Raw genomic sequence first — 24223 nt, 5'->3', positions numbered from 1 at the left:
AGGTTGGCACAATAAACTTTAACTATATCAATATTAAACCTATAAATATATGCACAGAGATCTCTTTCCCCACCATCATAAATAAGTATATTTACATATGTACATACCTGCATTTAGACCTCCACAAATGTTCTTTACTTCCTGGTTCTTTCCTCTATTTCCTTTGACTTTCCTCTTGTCCCACTATCACACTCAGCCTTCATTCGGGTTTCAGTATTCCCTCTCAGGTACATTGCCCATTAAGGCGGTTCTCTCTCAGTACAGACAGCCCATCTAAAACACCGAGGGCTGCACAGGTGTTACCGAGAATTGCTAACCCAGTAATACTTCCCATGAGACTACTTTGATGCTTTCTTGACACCGCCTGGTCATCTCTTGGATGAGAATTTGAAGTATTTCAAGAAAAGGGTGCATCTTTGACTGATGCTGCTGTTAGCAGCTTTCAGGTTGTCCTTTGGCTCAAGGAAATCTGTGCAGTAGAGTAAAATTGTTCCACAGGGCTCTGGGTTGTTGTTGTTTTGTACTTTTGTGGTGCGAGTAGAGAGTGGGGTGGGGATGGGGGGCCTATAATCTTTGAAGAAGCAAATTGTTATGCTACGGGAGCTCATTTATCTTACTACGAAAGATAATAGAATTATTTATTGTTGTGAGCATATTTTCAGTGACGTGGACAATGTTATCCCTCTTTAGAAATTAGGATTTTATTTACTTATTGAGGTGTTGCTGTCATGGATCGATATATGGAGAGCCATCCTTTCTTTGTTCTGGGGCATTAGGGCCAGCCACTGTACATAGACTTCTCTGGAACATGGCAGCACATTTGGCCAACCTCTGATTGACTCTCTTCCTTCTCATTATTCTTTGCCATAAACTCAGGACAGACACTGACCATGACGCAAAGGGACTTTTCTTGAGCAGCAGGTTATCAGATATTGATGAATTGCTCTGGAAGACTTGGGAGGCTTGAGACAAGAGATTCTTTGATTGCAGAGCTGACACCTGGCCTCTATCGCTCTGAAGAGGCCCTAAAGTCAATCAAGAGAGTGTACCGAACCGTTCTCTGTGGGCCATCTTCCATCAGAAGATTTTGGTCTTGTTTATTACAACAAAATTGGCTGCGAATCCTGATAATTAATGGATGACTGATGTGCTTTCATTGCTCTTTCTCTCGGTGACGAGCAGCTGCTCTCCTCCTGGCATCGTGTCCCGAAGCTGAACAGTGAAGGTTCATGTTAGAGTGTTAAATAATGAATCCTTACGGAAGCACCAAGCTCGAGTTTGATAAAAAATGACTTTGTCAACATGGCTTTGATGGTGTCCCCGGGGTCTGCTACATCCAACTTGAAAAGTATATTGATATTCTCAATTACTACCACACCTGGCACGCATTGCTGTCGTGTGTGGTCGCGTGACTCCAGGTGGTGAGAGACAGATCTCTGCGGCTGTAAGGAATCTATAACTGCCTGTGTAATCGACCCCAAGAAGGCATACACTTAGAAAACTAGCACCACAACAAAAAGGAAACGAGCAGGAAAAGTAAATTTAAAGACTCTTTGGATCATGAGGATACCGAAGTAAGCAATTTCCTCTGCAAAGCAGTCATTAAGCATTGCACAGTAATTTTCATTAGGAGGTTAGAGAGCAGGGAAAGATGTTATGGAATAAGAACCCCGAGGTCTTTTGTTCACTCTAAATGGTCCTTTTGTCTTCGATGGGAGTGTACAGGCCATTGCAAGAAGCTTTCCAGAATGCATCTCTGCCCCATGCCCTTGCTTTGCTCTGACCCCATGACCAGCCGCGGTTGAAGCTTCACTGCAAAGCGAGACAACGCCTGGGAGGAGAGAAGCAGTCGGGAGAGAAGAGGGGAAGGAAGGGAGCGAAGTCAAGAGGAAAAGTTACTGGCTTTTTCTCAGTGGTGATTAGCTTAAGGCCCACAGCTTAGATTTTGTTGGCAGTCAGGTAGCTGTTTCTATGGCAACAACCGGAGCAGCAGAGTTATCAAAATGTGATACGTTGCAAAGGCAGAAAGTAAAGTGAAAATGCACTATTGTGTTTGCAGAGCACATCTCGGGTGCTTTGTTTCTTCTGCTGCTGCTTCCTTTCTTTCGCTTGGTTTTTGGGCAAGTTAGGATTAAGAGAGAGGAAGAGAGGACATTGACAATTCTTGATTTAGGAAAGAAATTGGATTAAAAACCAGTGGGACATTCTTTTGTTCTACATTATTTGATGGAACATTAGGTTCAGCAGCTTAACATTAATCAAGAGTTGTTAAAACTAGAAAACAGGCTATCCAGGTTCCCCCAAAGACCCACATGACACCAAATTAGAAGGCATCAACCCTTCAGAGCTGACGGGCAGTCGATTGTGCCGATGTGTTGTTGTACCTTGTTGGACTGAAGGGCGGGTATCCCTGTATCAAAGAATGACCATAACTTGAGAGAGAGGTATAGAGGATAGAAGATACAAGAATTCATTGTACGTGGATGAGTATCATTTGGGAAAACAAGGTTTGCAAACCTGACCTAGACCAGCAGTGACTTCAGGCAGAAGGTCTCTCTGCGATGTCAAATTCTTATAAACCAGATTTATTGTGTTTCTCTTTGGAACATAAATACTTATTGTATCACTCATTAATGTTTAGTTTTAAAAAATGATGGCGTTTTATTATCTGAGCTCCTACATTGGCCTTGGAATGAATCATGATTTTTCCCCAGCTTGAAATACACATGTCTGCACAAATGTCAAGCTCATGTTATAAAATCCTGCAAGAGGTACCATAACTTTGACGATCTATTGTAAACTAGTTTAATTTGGAGATATCGGTCAGGTAACAGTTATAAATACGATTGTAATAACTTTTTTTTTAAAGAAACCTCACTATCGGGGGATTCTGAGAGCCTACAATTTAAGATAAATCAGTAGAAGTGGTTCTATTAATTTCACTTAGACCAGTGATTCTCAACCTGTGGGTTGTGACCCCTTTGGGGGTTGAATGACCCTTTCACAGGGGTTGCCTGATTCATAACAATAGCAAAATTACAGTGATGAAGTAGCAACGAAGATAATTTTATTGTTGGGGGGATCACAACAATATAAGGAACTGTATGAAAGGGTTGCGGCATAAGGAAGGTTGACTTAGGCAAATACTTGATTCATGTGTCATTAACATGCCAATTAGAAGATGACTCTCATCATTTTGGCATCATGCAGAAACAATTATTTTGGGGTCTACCAGCTTATGAAGCAGCTTAACAATGTTCTCTTTTGCAGTACATGAAAATGATGGGCGTGAACTCCTGCAGCCACTTTTTTGCCTGGGTTATAGAGAGTGTTGGATTCTTATTGGTGACCATCATCATTCTCATCGTTATACTCAAGTTTGGCAATATTCTTCCCAAAACAAATGGATTTATTTTGTTCCTGTATTTTTCGGACTACAGCTTTTCGGTCATTGCCATGAGCTATCTGATCAGTGTTTTCTTCAACAACACCAACATTGCGGCTCTCATTGGAAGCCTCATCTACATCATTGCCTTTTTCCCATTCATTGTTCTGATTACAGTGGAGAATGAGTTGAGCTACATAGTGAAAGTGTTCATGGTAAGTGAGTGAGTGGAACAGTCAATGTGCATGACGGATGGACCCTTTGTTTTGAGATCCTCAAACTAGAGCATCAGTTACCTGAATTTAACCATTCTGCGATAACATAATGAACCTAATCGACCTCACAATTATTTTTCCCCACAGTGCTGTGTGCTGCCAAAATATAAGGCCATGAAAAGGAAGCCTATATCATGTAGTTTACAAAAGACTAATATGTGATGCTGTTAAGAAATTGTTCCTTTAAAAAAAGTTAAAATATAATTTTTTGTATTGTAGAAAGATCGTGTTGTGGAGGTTGTTAAAAAAATCCAACTTTTTTCTTCTAATTCCTTAAACATTTTGAAGTCTCTATTCCTGGAATCATTGTTGTAAATGAATTGTTCTCATCGTTCTCCTAACACTCAATTTAAGTTGCAGATCCAAAGACAAATGCACTGGTAGCATCCAATCGAAGTTGAATTCTTTTTTGCCTCTGCAACTCAAAAATACTAAACTGACTTAAGAATGTTCACGACAGCACTAAAATGAGTGACTTTAAAATTTGGCAAATAGAAATAAAATTCATCCTTGGTTAAGAGATATTAAAACTTTGTTGTTTGTGAAAAGGGAAAGGAAAACTAGCTTTCATCTAGCACTTGTTCCTTAAGAATTATTCTGGCATCGATTACTTTGGACTTAAACAAAATTCACGTTTGTAATTTGTTATCATTTTAAATATTTGTTATTTCACATAAATGTTATTTTAGTATATGTTCACCCATAATACTTTTTCTTTAGTAGTGAAAAAAAATCTCCTCTGTCCCCTCAAGCTCTCAGTTAGATTTCAGTTTTAGCATTGCACTACTCTCTCAGGCTCTATGCTATAAATTGCAGAGTGGCATTTGATGAGTTTATATGTGTTTTGGAGTTTTGACAAATACTTTCAAGGTTACAATTATCCTGCTTTTGTGTTTGGCAAGTTTTTACCTCTGCTCCCTGTCCTCTCTCAGAGCTGCAGCATGTTCTGTCCGCAACCTCTATATTTTGAACTATTCTAGGCAGAGAGTGTCGATTTTACTACACAAGGGCCCAAAGTCTTAAGTGTTTTAAAAATCCCTTTAATATGAAAGACACGCAGTCGACAAGAGATCTATTGTTTTCGCAGAGCCTGCTTTCCCCAACAGCATTCAGTTATGCAAGCCAGTACATCGCCCGGTACGAGGAACAGGGGGTCGGTAGGTTCACTTTACACTGGATTTGCATCTTTTGCAGTTGCCCTGCCTCACACAAGAGAAGACATATTTGTGCTCCCTTTTCAGGTCTCCAGTGGGATAATATGTACAGTTCCCCAGTTCAGGACGACACCACCTCGTTTGGCTGGTTGTGCTGCCTCATCCTCGCTGACTCTTTCATGTATTTCCTTATTGCTTGGTACGTCAGGAATGTGTTCCCAGGTACGAGCATGCTTTCTACAGATACCTACTTTCTATGGCTGTCATTACGTAAGGGGGACCCTTCTGGGGAATAGCTGATTCGGCGGTCAAATTCTCACCTTCCACGAGGGAGATGGGTTCGATTCCTGGCCCATGGATGTTATTCAGGTTGTCACCCAAGTGCCACTGGAGTCTTGCATGTTGCTATGGTGCTGAACAGGCCGCAGGGGAGCTTCTTGACTAGACTGAGATGGATTAGGATGAAAGGCGTAAGGATTTACTTCTGAACATGGACAAAGGAAAATCCACAGGAATGGCACCCATCATGCTGGGGGCCCATGAGTTAACGGTTGACTTCATAAACAGCTAACAACCACAGCAGGTGTTACAAACAGGATAATGTATGTTTCCTAATATGTGATTTCCAATGTATACGAGCTCAAAAAAGAAACACTTGAATCTGAAAGCTAGCCAAGTTTCCAAGAATGGGATCATGGCTGTGGAATAGTTTGGGGGGAAGTTCTTTAAAAGTAGACTCTCTGATAGTTCTTTTAAAAGTGGATTAAGTAAGTTAGGAAACACTGAATGACATCACATCCATCCAGTGTTTCCAAATGGGAATGTGAGGTGTTAGAAGGTGAAGACACACTTGTCTTCATAATAAACTATATCAACAAGTCTCCTAATTTGAAGGAGAATTGACAAGATTCTGAGGAAAGAACACAGGTTATGTTCCCCTGTTGGGTCTCAAGGGACCATCTCCTTTTACATGTTTATGTGATTTCCCATGAAGCTTTATAATATATTTACAGTTTTTTATGCTATGAGTGAATAAAATGTATTTCATTCATATGACATTTGTTTGTCAAAGACAAATACATAGATACAGAAAGCACGTCAGTGATTGGGCTTTGAGGTGGGAGCAGATATCTGAAAATGGGCATGAGAAAACTCTTGGGGAAAATAGAGATATTCTTAAACCTGATTGTATGTATTTTGTTTTTTTAAAACAAATTTATTAAAAATCATCTATTCATGCATTTACAGTAGATAAGCTTTATGGTATGTATTTATACCTTAATATATCTGTATTTTTAAAGTGTAAAAGAAAGTCTACCTTTTTTTACTTTACCTTAGGAAACAAAAACCATTGGTCAGTTTTATATGAATATCAAAAAGCCAAAAACACTTGCTGGATCAAACATACAACTATAGTATGGTTTATGGTTTATATTATGATGCTCAATATTAACAATCCATTTTCTTAATATACTTCTATTACAGGGACTTATGGTATGGCTGTTCCCTGGTATTTTCCAATCCTTCCTTCCTACTGGAAGGAGCGATTTGGGTGTTCAGAGGTGAAGGACGAGAAAAGCAATGGCCTTGTGTTTACTAATATCATGATGCAAAATACCAACCCATCTGCCAGTAAGACAAGTAGGTCAACAACAGGCATGATTATGAGAGAAGTGATATAAAAATTACATGATGAGTGATTGCAATTAAATTCTTCTAATTGTCAAAACTATCATCCTTTTAGTCATGGATGGATATGTCTACACATATGTGTTTAGCTTCTTACAGGGATTAAATTGTGGTTTTTTCTGGGCTCATTAGCTCAGTTGGTTAGCATATGGTACTAATTAGGCCAAGAGTGCAGATCCATTTGTGGTTCAGCTGGACTCACACAGTGAATAATTTTTTTCCTCGGCCACTGTCTGTACCTCTCATTCCAGCCATCTGTCATCCATCACAAGGAGTAACCAAGTAACAAGTATGGCTAATTTAGCATAATCTATTACCAAGACTGGAAAAGAAAATAACTGAAAGCCGTTGTCTTGCTGACATTAGGTGAATAGAATCATCTTTATAAAGTTAGCATAGCCCATCTGAGTGGGCCTTTTGTGAGGGCTAAAGGATATCTTAGCAATAATTAATACACTAGAGTCCACAAACCATAGAGGTAGCTTTGTCACTGTCAAATCTCACATTGTAGACATTTTCTTCCTAAATTGGGATTATCCTGTCCCAATGGAAGACCATGCCTTAGACTTTGACTTTGAATGTGTGAGCTCTGTGGAATAAAGGAAAATTCGTGATTGTGGCACTGTGCTCTGGGGCTCCTTTTTCCGGCAGCCAAGGGTGATGTAAGCCTTAGAGAACATGCTTCCCTGACTCTTATTTATTCAGTAATTTATCTCTGAAAATATTTACTTCGAATATTTTGTTAGCCTTGAATTAAAGAAAAGTATGACAGTGTTGAATTTCATCCATTTGTGAACTTACAACTGGTCTCCTGATTTCTCTCCAGGTCCTGAATACATGTTTCCTTCCAATATTGAACCTGAACCAAAAGATCTCACAGTTGGGGTTGCCCTGCACGGGGTGACAAAGATCTATGGCTCAAAAGTGGCCGTTGACAACCTTAATCTGAACTTTTATGAGGGGCATATTACCTCCTTGCTGGGGCCCAATGGAGCTGGGAAAACAACCACCATGTATGTGACTTTCTGATCCTTCTTGTAATAGATACCTACTACTTAATATGTTCTTATCTCTTTTTATGAAACATGATTTTATTGCCTGCTAGTAAGATGATTCCACCCACTGCCATTGAATGCATGCCAACTCATAGCCACTGCCCCTGTGAGGGTCTGGATCTGTAAGTCTTCACAGTCTTCCTCCTGTGGAGCAGCGGTGGTTTCAAACTGCTGACCTTGCAGATCATTGTCCAATGCTTAACCACTACACCACCAGGGCTCCTTCGGTCTACATCAGAAGTCCCCAACTATGAGCCCAATGGCCAGCAGATGGCTTTCACTTAATCCTCCTGGTGCTGGCCCATTTTAAGATTTCTACTTCTGTGCCAACATTTTTTTAATATAAATAATTTATTGGCAGCTCTTATAGCTCTTATAACAATCCATACATCAGTTGTATCAAGCACATTTGTACATATGTTGCCACCATCATTTTCAAGACATTTTCTTTCAACTTGAGCGCTGGGTATCAGCTCCTCTTTGTCTCGTCCTTCCCCATGAGTCAATATTTTAAAATGGGATGTTTTCTAATAAATGTTTGTGGCCTCACAAAATAATAGTCTGTTCTGACAACATTGATATAGCCCAGTGGTTGAAGCTTACTAGTGACGGTTTTCTCACATGGGACATCTGATTCCTGGTTCATCACAAGTGTCCACCAGTCTGTACCACCTCATACACCCTCTTGGCTTCATTTATTTGCATTTTTATCCTGGCCAATGTGTACATTTGATTTTGCACTCCTCGGTATAAGCTCAACCATGGCTGTTTCATCACAGGAAGCTCTTGCCTTGATTCCAAGCGAAGCAAAAGAATCACTAGCTGTCAGTCATAGAACAAAAAGGGCAAAGAGAGGTGCATGGCTTGCTCTCCTCTTTCCTTGTGTAACCAGCATTTTCCTGGGTCAGGATGAAGAAGGGATTCCAATGTGTTGAAGGCCACATTCTTCTCAAGGTTGTGTGATTCTCCTCCAATGCTACACCTCAGCTTAGTTGCTGAGTCAGCTCTAAGAGTCGGTTGGTGCTCTAACCTTTATTTGAGAAAGAGAGAGAGAGAGAGAGAGAGAGAGAAGCCAGGTGCTGCATGTCCTACTTAGTATCATCACGAGGAAGCTCAGTGACTGCCAAGATGTATTCAAATTAATTTTTTTAATTTTTAAATTAAAGAGACAAAGTAAGGTCATGAAATGAGTGAACAGGCAGCCCTCTCATTTACATGACCTATTCACACATAGCATTGACTTTCTAGGGAGAATTAGTGTTACAAGGCAAAATTTAAAAATGTTTTAAAAGAAAATGAGAGGACACAAAAGGGCTAAGAAAGGCTTTTGAAAAGTTTTGATTTTTGGCTTTTAGAGAAAGCACCCCTTGAATATTCTGCATATAAACATTTAATATTAGAAAGTTAAATACACCATTTTTATTGCCATACCTTTTTAATGGGAAGGTTTGAATGTTGTATTGATTCCTATTAATCCTTAAGAGTTTTCTGAAGGCCTAGTATGTGCAAAAAGATCCCTGGTGATGTAGTGGGTTACACATTGGGCTGTTAAGTGCAAGTTCAGCAGTCAGAAACCTCTAGCCATTCAGAGGGAGAAAATGAGACCTTCTTCTCCTTTGAAGAGTTACATTCTTAGACCACTGGGGCAGTTCTGTTCTATAAGGTCTCTATAAGTCAGAATGGCAGTGACTCTTGAGTACGTGCAAGGCACTGAGGGAGGCTCTGAGACAGAACAGTGAGAAAATGAATCCTCTCTATACTTGTGGAGCTTACTTGGTAGTAGGGGGATGGGTATTCAATAATCTCCAGCTTCTAACAGTCTGAAAGACAGAGAATTATCTCGGGAGATCACGCTGGCAACCATGTGTAGAAGGGACTGGAGATGACAGGAAACCTAAGGGAGAAGTTAAGCTAAGAGCCTAGAGCAGGGGGTCAGCATGTGGGGATGGAGTTTGGACTATGGTGGAGGCTGTGAACATGGAGAGAGAGATGGACTGGAATCGGGAGACTAACTAGGGGAAGGTCCAAAAATGACTCCTAAATTCCAAATCTGCATAACCTGTATATGGATTTATCGTAAACTGAAATGGGTAAGACTTCACTACGGATGCAGAATTGAAAGCCAAGTTCATGAGTGTAAAACATATTGAGTTTGAGGGTTCTCAGTCATCTAGAGGGGACAGAGAATTCCAGCAAGGCTGTAATGAAATGATGAGGTCCGGGGCTTGGCAGGCTATCAGTGGTATCTAGGTGCAAGGAAGGGTGTGAACTTGCTGTAGAAAAGTGTAATTGCCATTATAAAGCCCAACCCTCTCTACCATTATTCCCACCACTACCACCATCACCTCCATCTTAATTACTATCATTTTTAGTGCTTAGGTGACTCTACATTATTGCAGTTCAAAAGTCATTTTATTTATTCCTGTTTAATATCATTTCATTTCATGACTTGAGATATGCTGTAACAATGTTTACTAGCAACTAAAATTTCCTGAGTTTCGTTGGCCCTAAAACCTAGCCCCTATGTACATGGATAACACTTCATTTTGTTTTGCTTTTTCCCAGTTCCATGTTGACTGGGCTGTTTGGCACCTCAGCAGGTACCATCTTTGTGTATGGAAAAGACATTAAAACAGACCTCAACACTGTGCGAAAGAACATGGGTGTCTGCATGCAGCATGACGTCTTGTTCAGCTACCTCACGACAAAGGAGCACCTGCTCCTCTACGGCTCCATCAAAGTTCCCCATTGGACTAACAAGCAGCTGCACGAAGAAGTGAAGAGGTGAGTGGTGGTGGTAACAAGAACAGAAGGTGGGAAATCCTCTTTAAAGCCTATAGCTTGATTTGCCATGCTAGAGAAATAAGAGAAGTCGGACATCTTTTCTCATAAGATGGCCACTTTTTCCTTGGTCTGCTTGGCTGGTATTCTAGCGTGTGAAGGTCCTTCTCCTTACCAGTCAGTTCTTCTACATGAAAACCACTTCAGTCTCTTCATCATCTGTGGTACCATAGGGCCCCAGATGATCTGTTTCTAATTTCTCCGCCAATTGTCATGGTCCAAGCCTCCTTACTAGACTTCTATTCTTTTCTGTTCTTCAAAGAGAGGCAAGGGTAATTCTCTGAAACTGCAGATGAGACCATATAACTCCCAGGTTCAAAACATTCTAATGGCTTTCTTCCACAAATAGTGGGACATTCGTAAAGTCCTTCATAAGACCTATAAAGCCCTCCTTGATTTACCCTTCAGTCCCCTTCCTGGTATCATTTCATTCTGTCCTTGCCCTCATTCTCTCCACTCCACACACACGCTCTAAGTGCTATACCTTCACGGTGTTAGCCTTGTTCCAGCCGCCCGGCTTTTCTCCTCCTCCAGTTTTTAGGCTTCTGTTCAGCTCACACTTGCTCCAAAATGGCACCGTAGTGATCAAGGGAGGTCTAAAATCACATGATTTGGGCTCATGTCACCATTCATTCTAGAGAATATCTATTGCCTCCCTGGCACATGATAAACTGACATGGAAATATGTTTATTGACTAAGATTTCCCTACACTGCCCCCTGCCCATATACCACATACTAAAATATAATCTCCTGTGATGAGAAACACTATCTGCCCCCCACCCTTTTTTTTTTACTTTAGTACCGAGAGCAGAGCCTGGTGCACAGCACCCAGGTCCTGTACAAGTGTTTGTCAGATGAATGAATAAAATAATGATACTTATCCTCTCTCTTGTTGGCTTCTGAGTATTGATCTTGTCCTTCTGACTACACAGAAAGCTATAAATGCACAAATCACCAGTAACTCTTTGAACCTTTCTGACCATGTTATAGTTGCTTAGTGAATACCTATTGTTGGGGGGTGCTTATGTTTCCTGTATTCAAATATTCTAGCTATGAATGACAAACTCCATATATATTTTTTGGCAGGACTTTAAAGGATACTGGCCTGTACAGCCACCGTCATAAGAGAGTCGGGACGTTGTCGGGAGGAATGAAGAGGAAGTTATCCATATCCATAGCTCTGATTGGTGGATCAAGGGTGGTTATTTTGGATGAGCCATCGACTGGAGTTGATCCATGTTCTCGTCGAAGTATATGGGACGTTATCTCTAAGAACAAAACTGGTATGCGTACTCCCTACAGCATGTGTGCTCCACAGTAGATGCTGTTCATCAGCCAGCCCAGTGCTACAGGATAGTGATCTTTATCTAAGGCAAAGAAGTCTTTAAATGCCCCGGATTGACTGTCCTCGCCACGTCTTGCCTCGTGTAACCTTATGGGTCAGTAAGTTAGGGTCTCTCCAGTGCACTTGGTGATTAAGCACTTCCCAGGCCTCTGTAGATAGCTGGCAAATGTAAAAAAAGTAAAAGTTTCGAATTCTACCTCGAGTTGCCGAGAATCTAATTAGCAACACCAAACACACACAAAGGCAAATAAACCGAAAACAGACTAAATAAGTGCTCACAGGATGTGAAGTAAAGGCGCAATCAGAGTGGAGTGGATTAATCAGAGAGGAATATTCAAGAAGCTTTTTTAAATTGTGGCTTTTTTATAGTAAGGAAGGAGAAGGGGAGGAAAAGAAACGGGGCAAAAGGCGGGAGGGCAGGCAAAATTCTGGCAGACTGCTAAGAGTTGCCCACGTCCAGACGACGACCGCAATGCTGGACACCCCAGCCAGCAGCGGAGTAAGTAGGCACCCGCCGTCCGCCTGTATCCGAACAGCTCCTGAAGGCTGGAGACAGCCCTTCTGCGTTCCTGGGTGATCATTTCGGAGACACAGCTGCTCCGCTGGCTTTCAGTTAGCGCATGAAGCATGGCTCTTCTCCAGCGATATGGCACGGCACGCTTGTTGCTGTTGTTTTTAGTTGTCATAGAATTGCGTATAACACAACGTTTGCCAATTCACTGTTTTTCATGGGCGCAATGTCATGATCCCGATTACATTGAGCATGTTGTGCAGCCCTCGTTCATCATCTGGGCCCAGTGTCCCATCACCACCAAGACAAACTCAGGGCTTCCTCCGCAGGGCCCCTTCCTTTCCCCTGCCTTCCTCCTCCGGGGAACCACTCCTCCAACTTGGTGCCAGGATACGCGTGTGCTAATTGATAGATCTCTGGAACCTGAGCTTCGTTTTTCACACTTGGCTGTTTCTGTTTGGGTTTTTTAAGCCAGAACCATCATTCTGTCCACACACCACTTGGATGAGGCCGAAGTGCTGAGCGACCGCATCGCCTTCCTAGAGCACGGCGGGCTCCGGTGCTGTGGGTCACCGTTCTACCTCAAGGAAGTCTTTGGGGATGGATACCACCTCATCCTCACCAAGAAAAAGGTGTGCGGAAGACAAAGTATACCTCACAAGCTTATAATAAGTCAATTTTTAAATTTAGAACTGAGGTAATGTTTCCCCCAACCGAGAGTTGAAATTCATGACTATGCTAGATTACTGATTGTCTACCTTGAACAAGCATAAGAGGAATCTGAGTGCTTATTAAAATGGAAACGATGGAGCCCACCCCCAGATTTTTTGCTCCACTGGACCTGGGGCGAGGCCCCAGAACTTGCGTGTCTACCACTCTCCTGGATGGTAACGCTGGTCTGAGGCTCCAGGCTGAGAACTCTCTACCAGATACACTGGCATCCCCACAGCCTGAGGTAGAGAATCGGCCTTTGAGCCTCTACCGCATTTCTGTGATGAGGCTAAACATTGGATGTCCTAGTTTGTCAAAAGCAAATGATGAGAACGTGGATTTATATAGTCACTTTTTGCTCGGTCTTCCTCAAATGGCAGTGGGGAGACTAACCTGGCCATGTCAACAATGCCTTCCATCTTTTGAAGGAGAAAACTGCCAGGGGAGGCCCCCTGTGCTACCTCATGTAGCCTATGATTTCATGTTAGGATGTAAGATGTATGTACTGTGAAACGGAGTCCGACTACTACTATTTATTTTATAACTGATCAGCCTGATATGACTTCCAAAATATAAAAGCTGGTCCATCGTTATGTTCATTAATTAATTCTTATTGGATGTGGATTCATTAATACCTATTAGGTATTTACTAAGCCTTAATATATTCCAAGCGCTTTTATAGGCACTGGGGGGTCCAGCAGTGATTGATGGTATTAGATCTCTGCCCTAACATGTAATTTTTAAACTGTGGTCTGAACTGTCCAACTAGAATTCTTGAACTCTCATATGCAGATGCCTAAACGCTAGTGAAGAAATCAATATGGAAATTGCTTATGTTATTAAAACCCCCCGGTCGGGTGTTGATTCTGGATATTAGAAAACAACTTCCCACAAGTGAATCCTGATTCCTGGCAACTCCATTGAGTGTCCAGGGTGAATCATGCTCCATGGGACTTTCAGTGGCTGATTTTTTCAGTGGCTGATCACAAAGCTTTTCTCTTAACGTACCTCTGGGTAGATAGACTCAAATCAACTTTTTGGTTACCCACTGAGCTTGTTAATAACTTGCACCACTCAGGGACTTCATTGACTATTAATAGGTCGCCATTGCTATGGGTAGAAATAAGTCAGGGGAAGAGGAATAGGGGATTCTGGGCAATGTCAGGTTAAGTAGAGCCGCAAGAAAGGTGTGTCTGAATAAGTGATAGTGAAGCTAAGACTTGGAGCAGGTGAGGGAATAGGCACGTTGATATCTGTAGGCACAGACACAAGAGAGGCAACGGCTGGGCATTTGGATTACTCTAGCAGCAGACAAGGGACCAGTGGTACTAGAGTAAAGCAAGTGAGAGGAACGGTGGGAATCAATGAAGTCAGAGAAAGGCAAGGTAGGTGAGAGAATGGAGCTGGCAGCTGAGTGACTTGTAGACAGTAGTCATGTTTCTGAGTGGAGGAGTGAGGCGTGGTCAGGCTTAGGTTCAATGTGGCCTAAAGAACTCAGCAGCCTCTTATTCTAGCCCTTAGCCACTGAAGCACCAGAAGAGGCTGTTGCTTAACTTCTGTTTTGATCCCTAGAGTCCAAATCTATGTTCGAGTGCAATATGTGATACAGTGGCCGTGACAACGATGATCCGATCACACCTCCCTGACGCCTATCTCAAAGAAGATGTCGGAGGAGAACTCGTCTATGTGCTTCCTCCATTTAACACCAAAGTCTCAGGAGCCTATCTGTCACTGCTAAGAGCACTGGACAATGGCATGAGTGACCTCAACATCGGCTGCTATGGCATTTCAGATACCACCGTGGAAGAAGTGAGCCTGAACTTTGTTCTTCCTTTAAAGTAGACATAGTTTTCTTTTCTCTTACAAGAGAAAAAAGACTCTTTGTACTTCAAATATACATACATATACATATATATGTATATATAATGTTTAAAGAAACACTTCACAAACAGAAGAACTTAAAGTTATTTCAATGCCACCCTTGCATGAGACTGACTTCTGAGAACAAGTGGGTTGCCCCTGTATGAGAGGACGTTTCTTTTTACAGACCAAAATATTCACAGAGCATCAGATGGGGACTAGATGAATAATAGTTATTCATTTATTCGTTTATACATATGTCTTTCTTTCCATTTACCCAAATCAAATTTGAGCTGAAAAATTGGAAACAGACTTCTACTTCTTTATGTGAATGACGTGATCTGGGTTCTCTTTCTAGGTCTTCCTGAACTTGACGAAAGAGTCCCAGAAGAATAGTGATATGAGACTGGAGCACTTAACACAAAGTAAACTGGGCAGTTCCAGAGCCAACGGCATCTCAACGCCCGATGATTTGTCAGTGAGCAGCAGTAATTTCACCGACAGAGACGGTATAAGTCCAATGTGAATGTTTTGCTTAATTCCAGCGAATGTTATAAATGTGGAGATCTCAGGACAGATTTTTATTTCATGTTTTGATTTACCTTTAAATGCCCTTTCTTCATTCAAAAAGACTAAGGAAATGTAAGACTTCCAACCTATCTGATGCCATCAAGGTGAAGTTGATTCATGGCAATCCACTGTGTCATTACAGCATACACATTGTCAAATCAAATTCTCTTTTTCAAAATGCATCGGATGTGGAAGGACATCTTTGATAGGCCCATGATGACTATTCTTCCTACCCACCAGAAATTCTGTTCAAGATGTAACACACGACAGCTTCATATTTGCACTCAATAAGTTAATATCCTCCTTGCGGCAAATGTTAGCTTGTAAATTAGTTCACTCCTATTATTAGACTTGTTCAAGTAAAGGCAAGGGTCACAAAGAGTAAAAATGTCAAATAGGAAAATGTCTAATTTCCTCTGATTCTGTACCTATCAAGTACTGGAAAAATCAAGGGCTGACAAAATACTTAAATCCAGGGAGATTTCTCTGAATGGAAGAAGCAACCCATTAGGTCTAGAAACTGAGACTAGGTTTTTCTTTCTCCCCTTCCAATTCTTCATACCAGACATGTTTTAAAAATCATATTTCCTGACACAATTTTGGAAGGTTGGAATCTTTTGGAAATAGCTTCTATTATTTCTCATATCTTTTCTGACAGCTAATTCATATTTTGAGCAACACTATTTGTTTAAAGAAACACATTGCAAACTGATATATAAATTATGGAGTAGTCATCTTAACAGTTTGCTTATACTGGGAAAATTTTTCCAGGAAAATAATTTAATTAAACATTTCCTTGGATCTAAAACTGAAAAAAATCCAAAGTAATAATCCCTGACTATTATGGAGGCTGATTTGCTGTCAGTCATATTCTTCCTTTGTAATCTCTTGGGGAATATAGTTATATAGTTGTAGAGTCCGTGGACTCAAGGGCATTGATCAAAATAAGATCATCTACCAGGGGAAGTAAATGTTATGTATTTGCCTCTGCATTTGTCTCATAGTTTGAAACTATTATTCAGTCAAAATGTTCCTCTCATTGACATTATCTTTTAGAAAGCACAGTTACTCCATTTGATACACCTGTAAGTCATCCACATGTCATTTCTCCAGAAACAGAAAAGCATACTAATTAACTTAAAATATTCAGCTCCTTCCACAATTCCCCTTTGCAGAGATATGAGTTTGCATTTAAACTTGTTCACTCAGTTTAATTGGAATTCATTTTAAATTAAGCGGCTTTGTATTTTCCCTTATCAGCTAAATGAAGATCATGATTTTTGTGCTGCATAATTTGTGATGGAGAATTTAAAATATACACAGAGTTGACGACTACTGTCATCTTATCACACGTGGAGTGCTTGGCAGTAGGCCTTAGGAGAGAATGTTACATTTGAGCCTTTTTTTAGAGGAGACTGGTGAAAGTCTTCATTGCTGGGCGCTCTATTGAGGAAGCAACCACTTACGGCCTCGACAGCTGTTCTTACTCTCAGAAACCAGGACATTTTTCTCAGCACCTGAAGAGCATTTCAAAGGGGGAGAGGGTGGACATGGAGACGTTCTGTCATGTAGGCAGGTGACTTCTTTCTGTGCCCCTAGTAGAGTCAGTGCTGGATTGCTAGATGCAAGTTGATGGTTCAAACCCACCAGCTGCTCTGCTGAAGAAAGATGAGGCTATTTGTTTTTCTAAAGATTTACAGCCTTTCGGAAACTTTATGTTAGGGTTGCCATGAATCAGAATCAAGCCAATGGCAATGGGCGTTTGGTTTGTTTAGTAAGGGTCACTTGGTGGCACAAATGATTAAACACCCAACTACTTACAAAAAAAAGAAAAGAGAGAATTCAAATTCACCCAGACGTACCTCAGAAAAAAATTCCTGGTGATGTGTTTCCAAATGGCCACAGTCACAAAATCCCGGTGGAGTGCAGTTCTATTCTGGAGCTCGTGCCGTTGCCACGAGTCAGAATTGATGCAAGCGCAAATGGCGCAAGTAAAGCTGGTGAGCTGAAACACGGTGCGATCATTCCTAATGTCTAGAGAATCTAGTGAGCAAGTACCTGAGCTAGAATTTTACTTTGGAGGAGAGGAAATTGTCTCTTCCTTTATGGAGAGTAAATTCATTGGACCTTGTGTTAGAATCAGCACCAAAGAGATACACAAATATCATCCCTGAGGTCGCCACAATCAGAACCCGTTCTTAGACTAGCCTGGAGCTTTGGTTTCTACTTGACAGAGTTCTTACTCTTTACTTTAAGGGAAAGCTTGAAAGCTCTCTCAACTTTTTATAATTAGCAAGACATACTGAGCTTACATGGACTCTTTGGAGTGCAGAGACGATATTCACGTGTGCATTTCTAGGTAGCTGACTCAAATGTCGCATCACGATACAAAGGACTAAAGTATCTCTGGGATTTTGTTTGGCGCTTTTTGAGGCACTTTTGCACAGATTCCTATGAGAGACACATGTTGGCCTTCAGTTTTCTCCAGTGGAGAAACTAGACTCAGGCTCAAGGCTGATATGTGGGGGGAAAAAAGAACCTTAAATCCAAATCTTCAAAATACAAGCCTTTCCCATCACCACACAGTGTAATGACCATCATAGTTTTTGAAGTTACCTTGGTTTATCAACATTTGTTTTTATTTAATCATTTTATTGGGGCTCATACAATTCATCACAATACATAGATCAAGTGTGTAAAGCACATCTATACATTTGTTGCCCTCATTATTCCCAAAATTCGCTTTCCTCTTGGGTTCCCGGAATCAGCTCATTTTCCTTCCCCCATGAACCCTTAATAATTTATAAATTATTATTATATCTTATCTTACACTGCCTGGCGTCTCCCTTCACCCCCCCTCTGCTACCCATCCCCCAGACAGGAGGTTATATGTAGCTCCCTGTGATCAGTTCCCCCTTTCTACTCACCCACCTTCCCTCCTGGTATCACCACTGTCACCCCTGGTCCTGAGGGGTTCATCTGTCCTAGATTCCCTGTGTTTCCAGTTCCCATCTGTACCGCTGTGCATCCTCTGGTCGAACCAGGTTTGCAAGGCAGAATTGGGGTCCTGGTAGTTGGGGGGAGGAGTCAACATCTTTCAGAACAGTATCGAGTCTCGTCTCTTCAACAGACAAAATCCTGACCAGAGGAGAGCGACTGAGCGGGTTTGGATTGTTACTGAAGAAGATAATGGCTATCCTCATCAAGCGGTTCCACCACACCCGCAGGAACTGGAAAGGCCTCATTGCCCAGGTCGTCCTCCCCATCGTCTTCGTAACCACGGCCATGGGCCTGGGGACCCTGAGAGATTCCAGCAACAGCTACCCCGAGATCCAGCTCTCCCCATCTCTGTACGGGACCGCTGACCAGACATCCTTCTACGCGTACGTTTCTTCCGTTTTAAAAGGAAATTCCCCAATGTTCCCGTAGATGTGCCATGGAATGCGGAAGAATAAAAAAAATTAGGAGTTCCGTGATCTGATTGTGGCAAAGGAATGGGCACTTTGATTCACTGCAATATGATGTTGTTGTTTTTTAAAACCAACAAATGGCTTTCAGGAAGTTTTTGTTTGGAGGTACTTGGATCGTGTGGATGGTCTGCCCTTGATTGGTAACCAAATGGTTGGCAGTTGGCAGTTTAAACCCGCCCGATGGCACGGTGGAAGGACCAGGCGTAGTGATTGACTTCCATGAAGATTATACGCAGCCCAGCCCTGGGGGGGTGGGGGGGTGGAGTCCTCCAAATTAACACATCCACCAAAAAGCAAAACAAGTACTTCCACAAGAGTTTTTGTTTGTCTAAAAAAGACGTTTTAATAGGTATTTATTTTTATTGACTAGGCATTATTTGTGTTAGGGTGTGAGTTTCCAACTGGTTGTGATATAGGGTATATGGATTATTTTGTCTATCCCACATTATTGTTGAATAGTAATGTCAACCTTCTGTAGAATATAAATTTAAATACACCATGGATGAACCCTACATGCCTATGGCCATTAGAATAGCAAGGCAGCCAAAAAGAGCTACCGTATATACATATTTCCCTGGGGACTATTTTACCAAGACAGTTAGTGTTAGATTTTAAAGAAAATGGTCCTGTAGGCACCATGTTTTATTTCTTCAAATTATTTGTGAACATGTGTTTAATATGGAAAACGAGTAGAATAATTGTGAATTTGATTTTCTCTTTTTTATATTGCAGTAATTTTCACAAATCGACAAAGCCGCTGGTCTCAGCTATGTGGACCTACCCTGGCATTGACAACCTATGTCTGAACACTAGTGATCCGTAAGTGGTTCATGCTTCCTTCTGTTCTGTTTCAAGATCACAGTTTGGATATGAATGTATGCATGCATGCATGCATGCATGCATCTGAGGGAGTGCATGGAGGAGGACAAGACTCTAATATCAATCTATGTTGAATAGATTTCCCATTTAACCCATCCCATGCCTGTGCTATCCTGGAGTAATATAAGAATAAACATTAGATACTTTATAATTTGTATAGCTCTTTTGTATACATAGTTTTTTTTAATGATCACAGCAACCCTTTGAATTATCCATCCCATTTTACAGAGAAAGAAACATAATCTAATGGGGACTAAGATACTTGTTGAAAGGATTCTAGATCGTATATTATATAGCTAATGCTGAGACCCATGATTTTGCACTTCAAGGTGCTGCCTATTCAAACTACCCAGACAACACATACATAGCTTACAATACCCTGTCACTAGTGTGTTATTATACTAAGAGATCACCTTCTCCTCAGCAGTGAGGATGGAAAGAACAAAGAGAAAAGGAGACATAAAGTCCTATCCTGTCACACTAAGATAATTCAATGAGTTTTGGTCTTAACACTCTAATCAGTGAGTGCTCTCCCTCAATCATCCACTGCAACCTATGAAATTACTTGAAAATAGTAGTGTAATATATAGAGACCATTAATGAAAAGTCAGTAAAATCATAGCAGGACTACACACCTGCATTTAATACCAAGTATTTGCTTATATGCTCATATATAAACATATGAACACACACACACACACACACACACACACCTCATGTCAATTTCTATTTTTATTTGCAGAAGATGTTTAAAGAAAGACAGCCTTGGAAAATGGGACATCAGCAGAGAACCTAACATCGATTTTAGTGTCTGCACGTGCTCAGAAAAAATTCAGGTATGATGGAATTAAGTTTCAAAATGCAGGAAAAAGAAAGAAACATTGAAATCTGAAAGATCTGCCAAGGATACCTAAGACTCGGTATGAGTTCACCTTACGGAAGTGCGTAGCTCAGAAATGTGAACATGAGTAGTTAAAAAATATTGACTTTGAACGTCAGGTCACTGTTTTAAATCTATTTCTGGATAAATTTCCAAAGGTGGGCAATTCTACCTGTGTAGAAACCAACTGAAAATTAATTTTCGAATTCAGTTCTAACTAGAAAGCGACATGTTTTGCACAGCAAAAGGCCACCAGAAATATGTGAAAGTGCAATGTGGCTGGCACAGTGGTGGTCAGCTGGAGGCAGTAACAGGTAGGTCTAGAACAGACACCTTATGTCTAAGCTATAGTTCCAAGCTGCAAGAAAAATCCATTTTCTGCAAGAATTATAAAAGATTAGTCAGCCATCCCATTCCTTGTATTCTATAGATACACAGTCTGCTTTCCTAGGCTCGTTAACTCACCAAACTTGGAAGCGGACCAAATTCACAGAAGAAAGATTGTTGAAGGGAAGTCACTACTGTTTTTGAGCGTCATGATATTATTAGAAGAGGAATTTAGCAATATTTTTCTCAAAGTGACATATGATGGTACCCTGAACTGTCTTGGTATAATATCTTGGAATGAAAATATTTTCAGTGAATACAACCCATTTTGGTGTTCTCTTGTGAGATGGTGACTTTGAATAAGAGCTGGGATTTAACAAGAACATTTTTTAACCCTTGCACTTTTAAAATGTTGTTATACCTCATCTCTGGACAGGAGCCTTGGTGGCATCATAGGTTACCCATCGGGCTGCTAGAGACATACACTCTATGTGTTACTTATAGGACCCCCAAACTGGAATTACCCAAATGCCCACCAACAGTAGAATGGATCAGTCAATGGTGCCTATACCAGCAAGAGTACCATACAACAAATGAAGCCAAACCTTGTCTTGAGGTTTTCACAAGCATAATGATGAGTGAAAAACAGCCAGACAGATGGGAGTACATACTATATGATTCAACATATATAACACCGAAGCATGCAAAAGTCATTTCTGCTGGTTCCGTTGGTGGTCATACTACAGGAAGGAAATGTGACTGGGAGGACCTTTGAGATACTAGTGTTGTTCTCTATTCTGGCCCAGCTGCTGGTTACGTGGATATGCTCGATTGGTCAGCATCATCAACCAGTCCACTTACCACATATGTGCTTTGCGAATACATGCTATAATGCAAAGAAAAGTAAAGCAGAAATAACCACACTACACACATAGGAATACTTTCACTTAATTATGGTATTAACGCAACTACAGAGATATTAGGCAAAGCCCAGCGTTTTGTTTTGTTTTGTTTGTGAACAAGCTACAACTTTATGCTTGTGGGACACCCGTGTGGTGCGAGCCACAGGCTCTGGCACTCGGTGTGAAGAGTGAGATAGAAGAGCAGGAAACGTGTTAGCTTTTCCCAACCAAGTGCCATGCCAGTACAGCATGAGGAGCCACACTGAAAAGCAAGTAATCAGGAAGTACAGAAAGAGAAGCGTGTAAAATAGGTAGTTAAAACTCAGCTGAGTTTGGTTAATAATAATGGACCAATGTTCCAGGTTCTCACCAATGTAGAATGACAAAGTCAAATCTTACCATTGGAGGAAACTGTGTGAAGGATATGCAGGAACTCGCTGTACCGTCGTTGTCATTTGTCTGTAGATTAAAGAGTGTTTTAATATAAGAAGATGACCGGTAGACATCCCTGGAGGAGCTCTGGCGGCGCTGGGTGGATTATGCGGTGGGCTGCTACCTGCAGTGTGGGCCGTTCAGAGTCAGCTCCTCTGGGAGAGCAAGATGAGGCTGTCTCCTTCCAGAAAGTGGATCACTGCAGATGTAATTAGGTTGAGATCTAACGCCTGCTCATTTGATCCCCTTTTTGTCTCCTTTTTAAAGTTGTTCTAGCTTTTAATATTTTCTATTTTCTTTTCAGCTGGGGTTTTTCTCTATTTTATATTGTTATTACTGCTAGCTTTTGGACTCTGTTTTTATCTGTCTTTCTATAGATGAAATCCAGGATGGGTGAATCTCTGGAGACAGTAACTGGGTTCCTGGCCCTTGGGGGTCTGGCCAGGGAGGTTGGGGGGTGGGGGAGGGGGAGCTAATAACAAGGAGTTCAAGAGAGAAGAAAATGTTCTAAAGTTATTGTAGTAATGATTGTACAACTCTTCTTGATATGATTGAACTATTGAATGTTATGATCTTTGAATTATGTCCCAACAATAATATTTTTCAAAAATAAAGTACAATGATATAGTTTCATTTTTAAAAAGAGACTTACAGTACCAAAACCCCTATATATTGTTGCTATTAATAGGAATCTCCATGATGCCAGTGGGTGTGTGTGTGTGTGTGTGTGTGTTTATATATATACATGAGAGGACTTCAAAAAATCTACAATTTGGGCAAATAGAATTAAAAGGTAATGGAATTTTCCTATAAACTTAGTTAACCCGGGTTCTTTTGTAGGCTGTGAGCAAATCCTAGTCACACATATGCACTGCAAACTCGTAATAACTCTCCGTTCCGGTTTTTAGGTAAACATGACTTCCTTTGCAAGGCTCTTTGAGTCCGAGGACAGACTTATCACACTCCACCAATTATCGTAATACACAAATCACAGGTCGGAAACGCCTGGAATGAAACTATTTGGTGTACACAGATTTGACCAGAAAGATCTTAATTTGTTTTTGCTTCATTTTTCAGAAATGCCCTGACTATAGCTATATCCCACCTCATAGGAGAACTTATTCTTCCCAAATAATTTATGACCTCACTGGGCACCGCATAGAAAATTATCTTATATCAACTGCCAATGAGTTTACTCAAAAAAGGTAAGTATTTTATTTACAATATGGTGAATTACCACATCCTGCTTACTAGTTCAAATTGCCTTGTGAATTTGAGACAATAGATGCCAATTTCTATTGATTATTATCCGTACTACAATTCTCAACTTAACTTCAACAGCTTCATGTATGGTCATTTTAGTAAGGATTCCAATTTAAGATTCATTTGAGCAAATGAATTGAAAAATATTAATAGGTTATTTTGTTGTTTTTTTGTTTTGGTTTACCCTCAAAAATATATTGTTACGTTTGCACATATCATTTTCTTAAATTAAAAGACTGGATTGTAGCAATTCAGAACACTACAGGCCATTGATTTTGATGACAACCTTAGACGGGCTATAAAGAAGATTGTGACATTTACTTGGTAAAAAATATGCTAAGTGTCGCAAGGCCACAGGCTTGTACTTAAAGTCTTCTAACTGTTTACCATGGAAGTAAAGCTGGGAGGCTTACAGTTGCTACCACCTTCTCCTTCTCTTTGTCTCTTTCTAAATGCACATGTGATTAATATTCACTGCAAAATAATTAGAAACAACCTAGAAGACAAAATCATACCTCTATAAACAGTTATAAGTAGTACTGCCATTTTGGTATACATTCACCCAGGAATTTTCTACCTGTCTACATAATTTTCTACAGATCGATATTTAACTGTTTGTAATAGAATTAGGTTTATAAGGCAAATTGTTTTAAGAGCAGATTTTAAAATAAGT

General features: G+C 40.7%; 1 protein-coding gene across 1 annotated transcript in view; it reads left to right on the top strand.

Moving 5' to 3' along the window:
- ABCA12 (ATP binding cassette subfamily A member 12) overlaps positions 1–24223 on the top strand; it is a 190896-nt gene that overhangs the window by 132504 nt on the left and 34169 nt on the right. The window contains exons 23-36 of the mRNA XM_030887512.1: positions 3271–3600; positions 4748–4817; positions 4902–5036; positions 6300–6446; positions 7330–7516; positions 10124–10342; positions 11487–11683; positions 12728–12888; positions 14540–14776; positions 15186–15336; positions 18528–18780; positions 19600–19686; positions 20489–20582; positions 23365–23492. Of these exons, the coding sequence (XP_030743372.1) occupies positions 3271–3600; positions 4748–4817; positions 4902–5036; positions 6300–6446; positions 7330–7516; positions 10124–10342; positions 11487–11683; positions 12728–12888; positions 14540–14776; positions 15186–15336; positions 18528–18780; positions 19600–19686; positions 20489–20582; positions 23365–23492 (2396 nt within the window). The remainder of the gene's footprint in view (positions 1–3270; positions 3601–4747; positions 4818–4901; positions 5037–6299; positions 6447–7329; positions 7517–10123; positions 10343–11486; positions 11684–12727; positions 12889–14539; positions 14777–15185; positions 15337–18527; positions 18781–19599; positions 19687–20488; positions 20583–23364; positions 23493–24223) is intronic.

Source organism: Echinops telfairi, unplaced genomic scaffold (genome assembly GCF_000313985.2).
Source record: "Echinops telfairi isolate 266 unplaced genomic scaffold, ASM31398v2 ScPeMD7_3;HRSCAF=10, whole genome shotgun sequence".
Lineage (NCBI taxonomy): Eukaryota > Metazoa > Chordata > Mammalia > Afrosoricida > Tenrecidae > Echinops > Echinops telfairi.
Note: the sequence above shows the minus strand (reverse complement) of the source record. Positions and strands in the feature narration are given on the sequence as shown.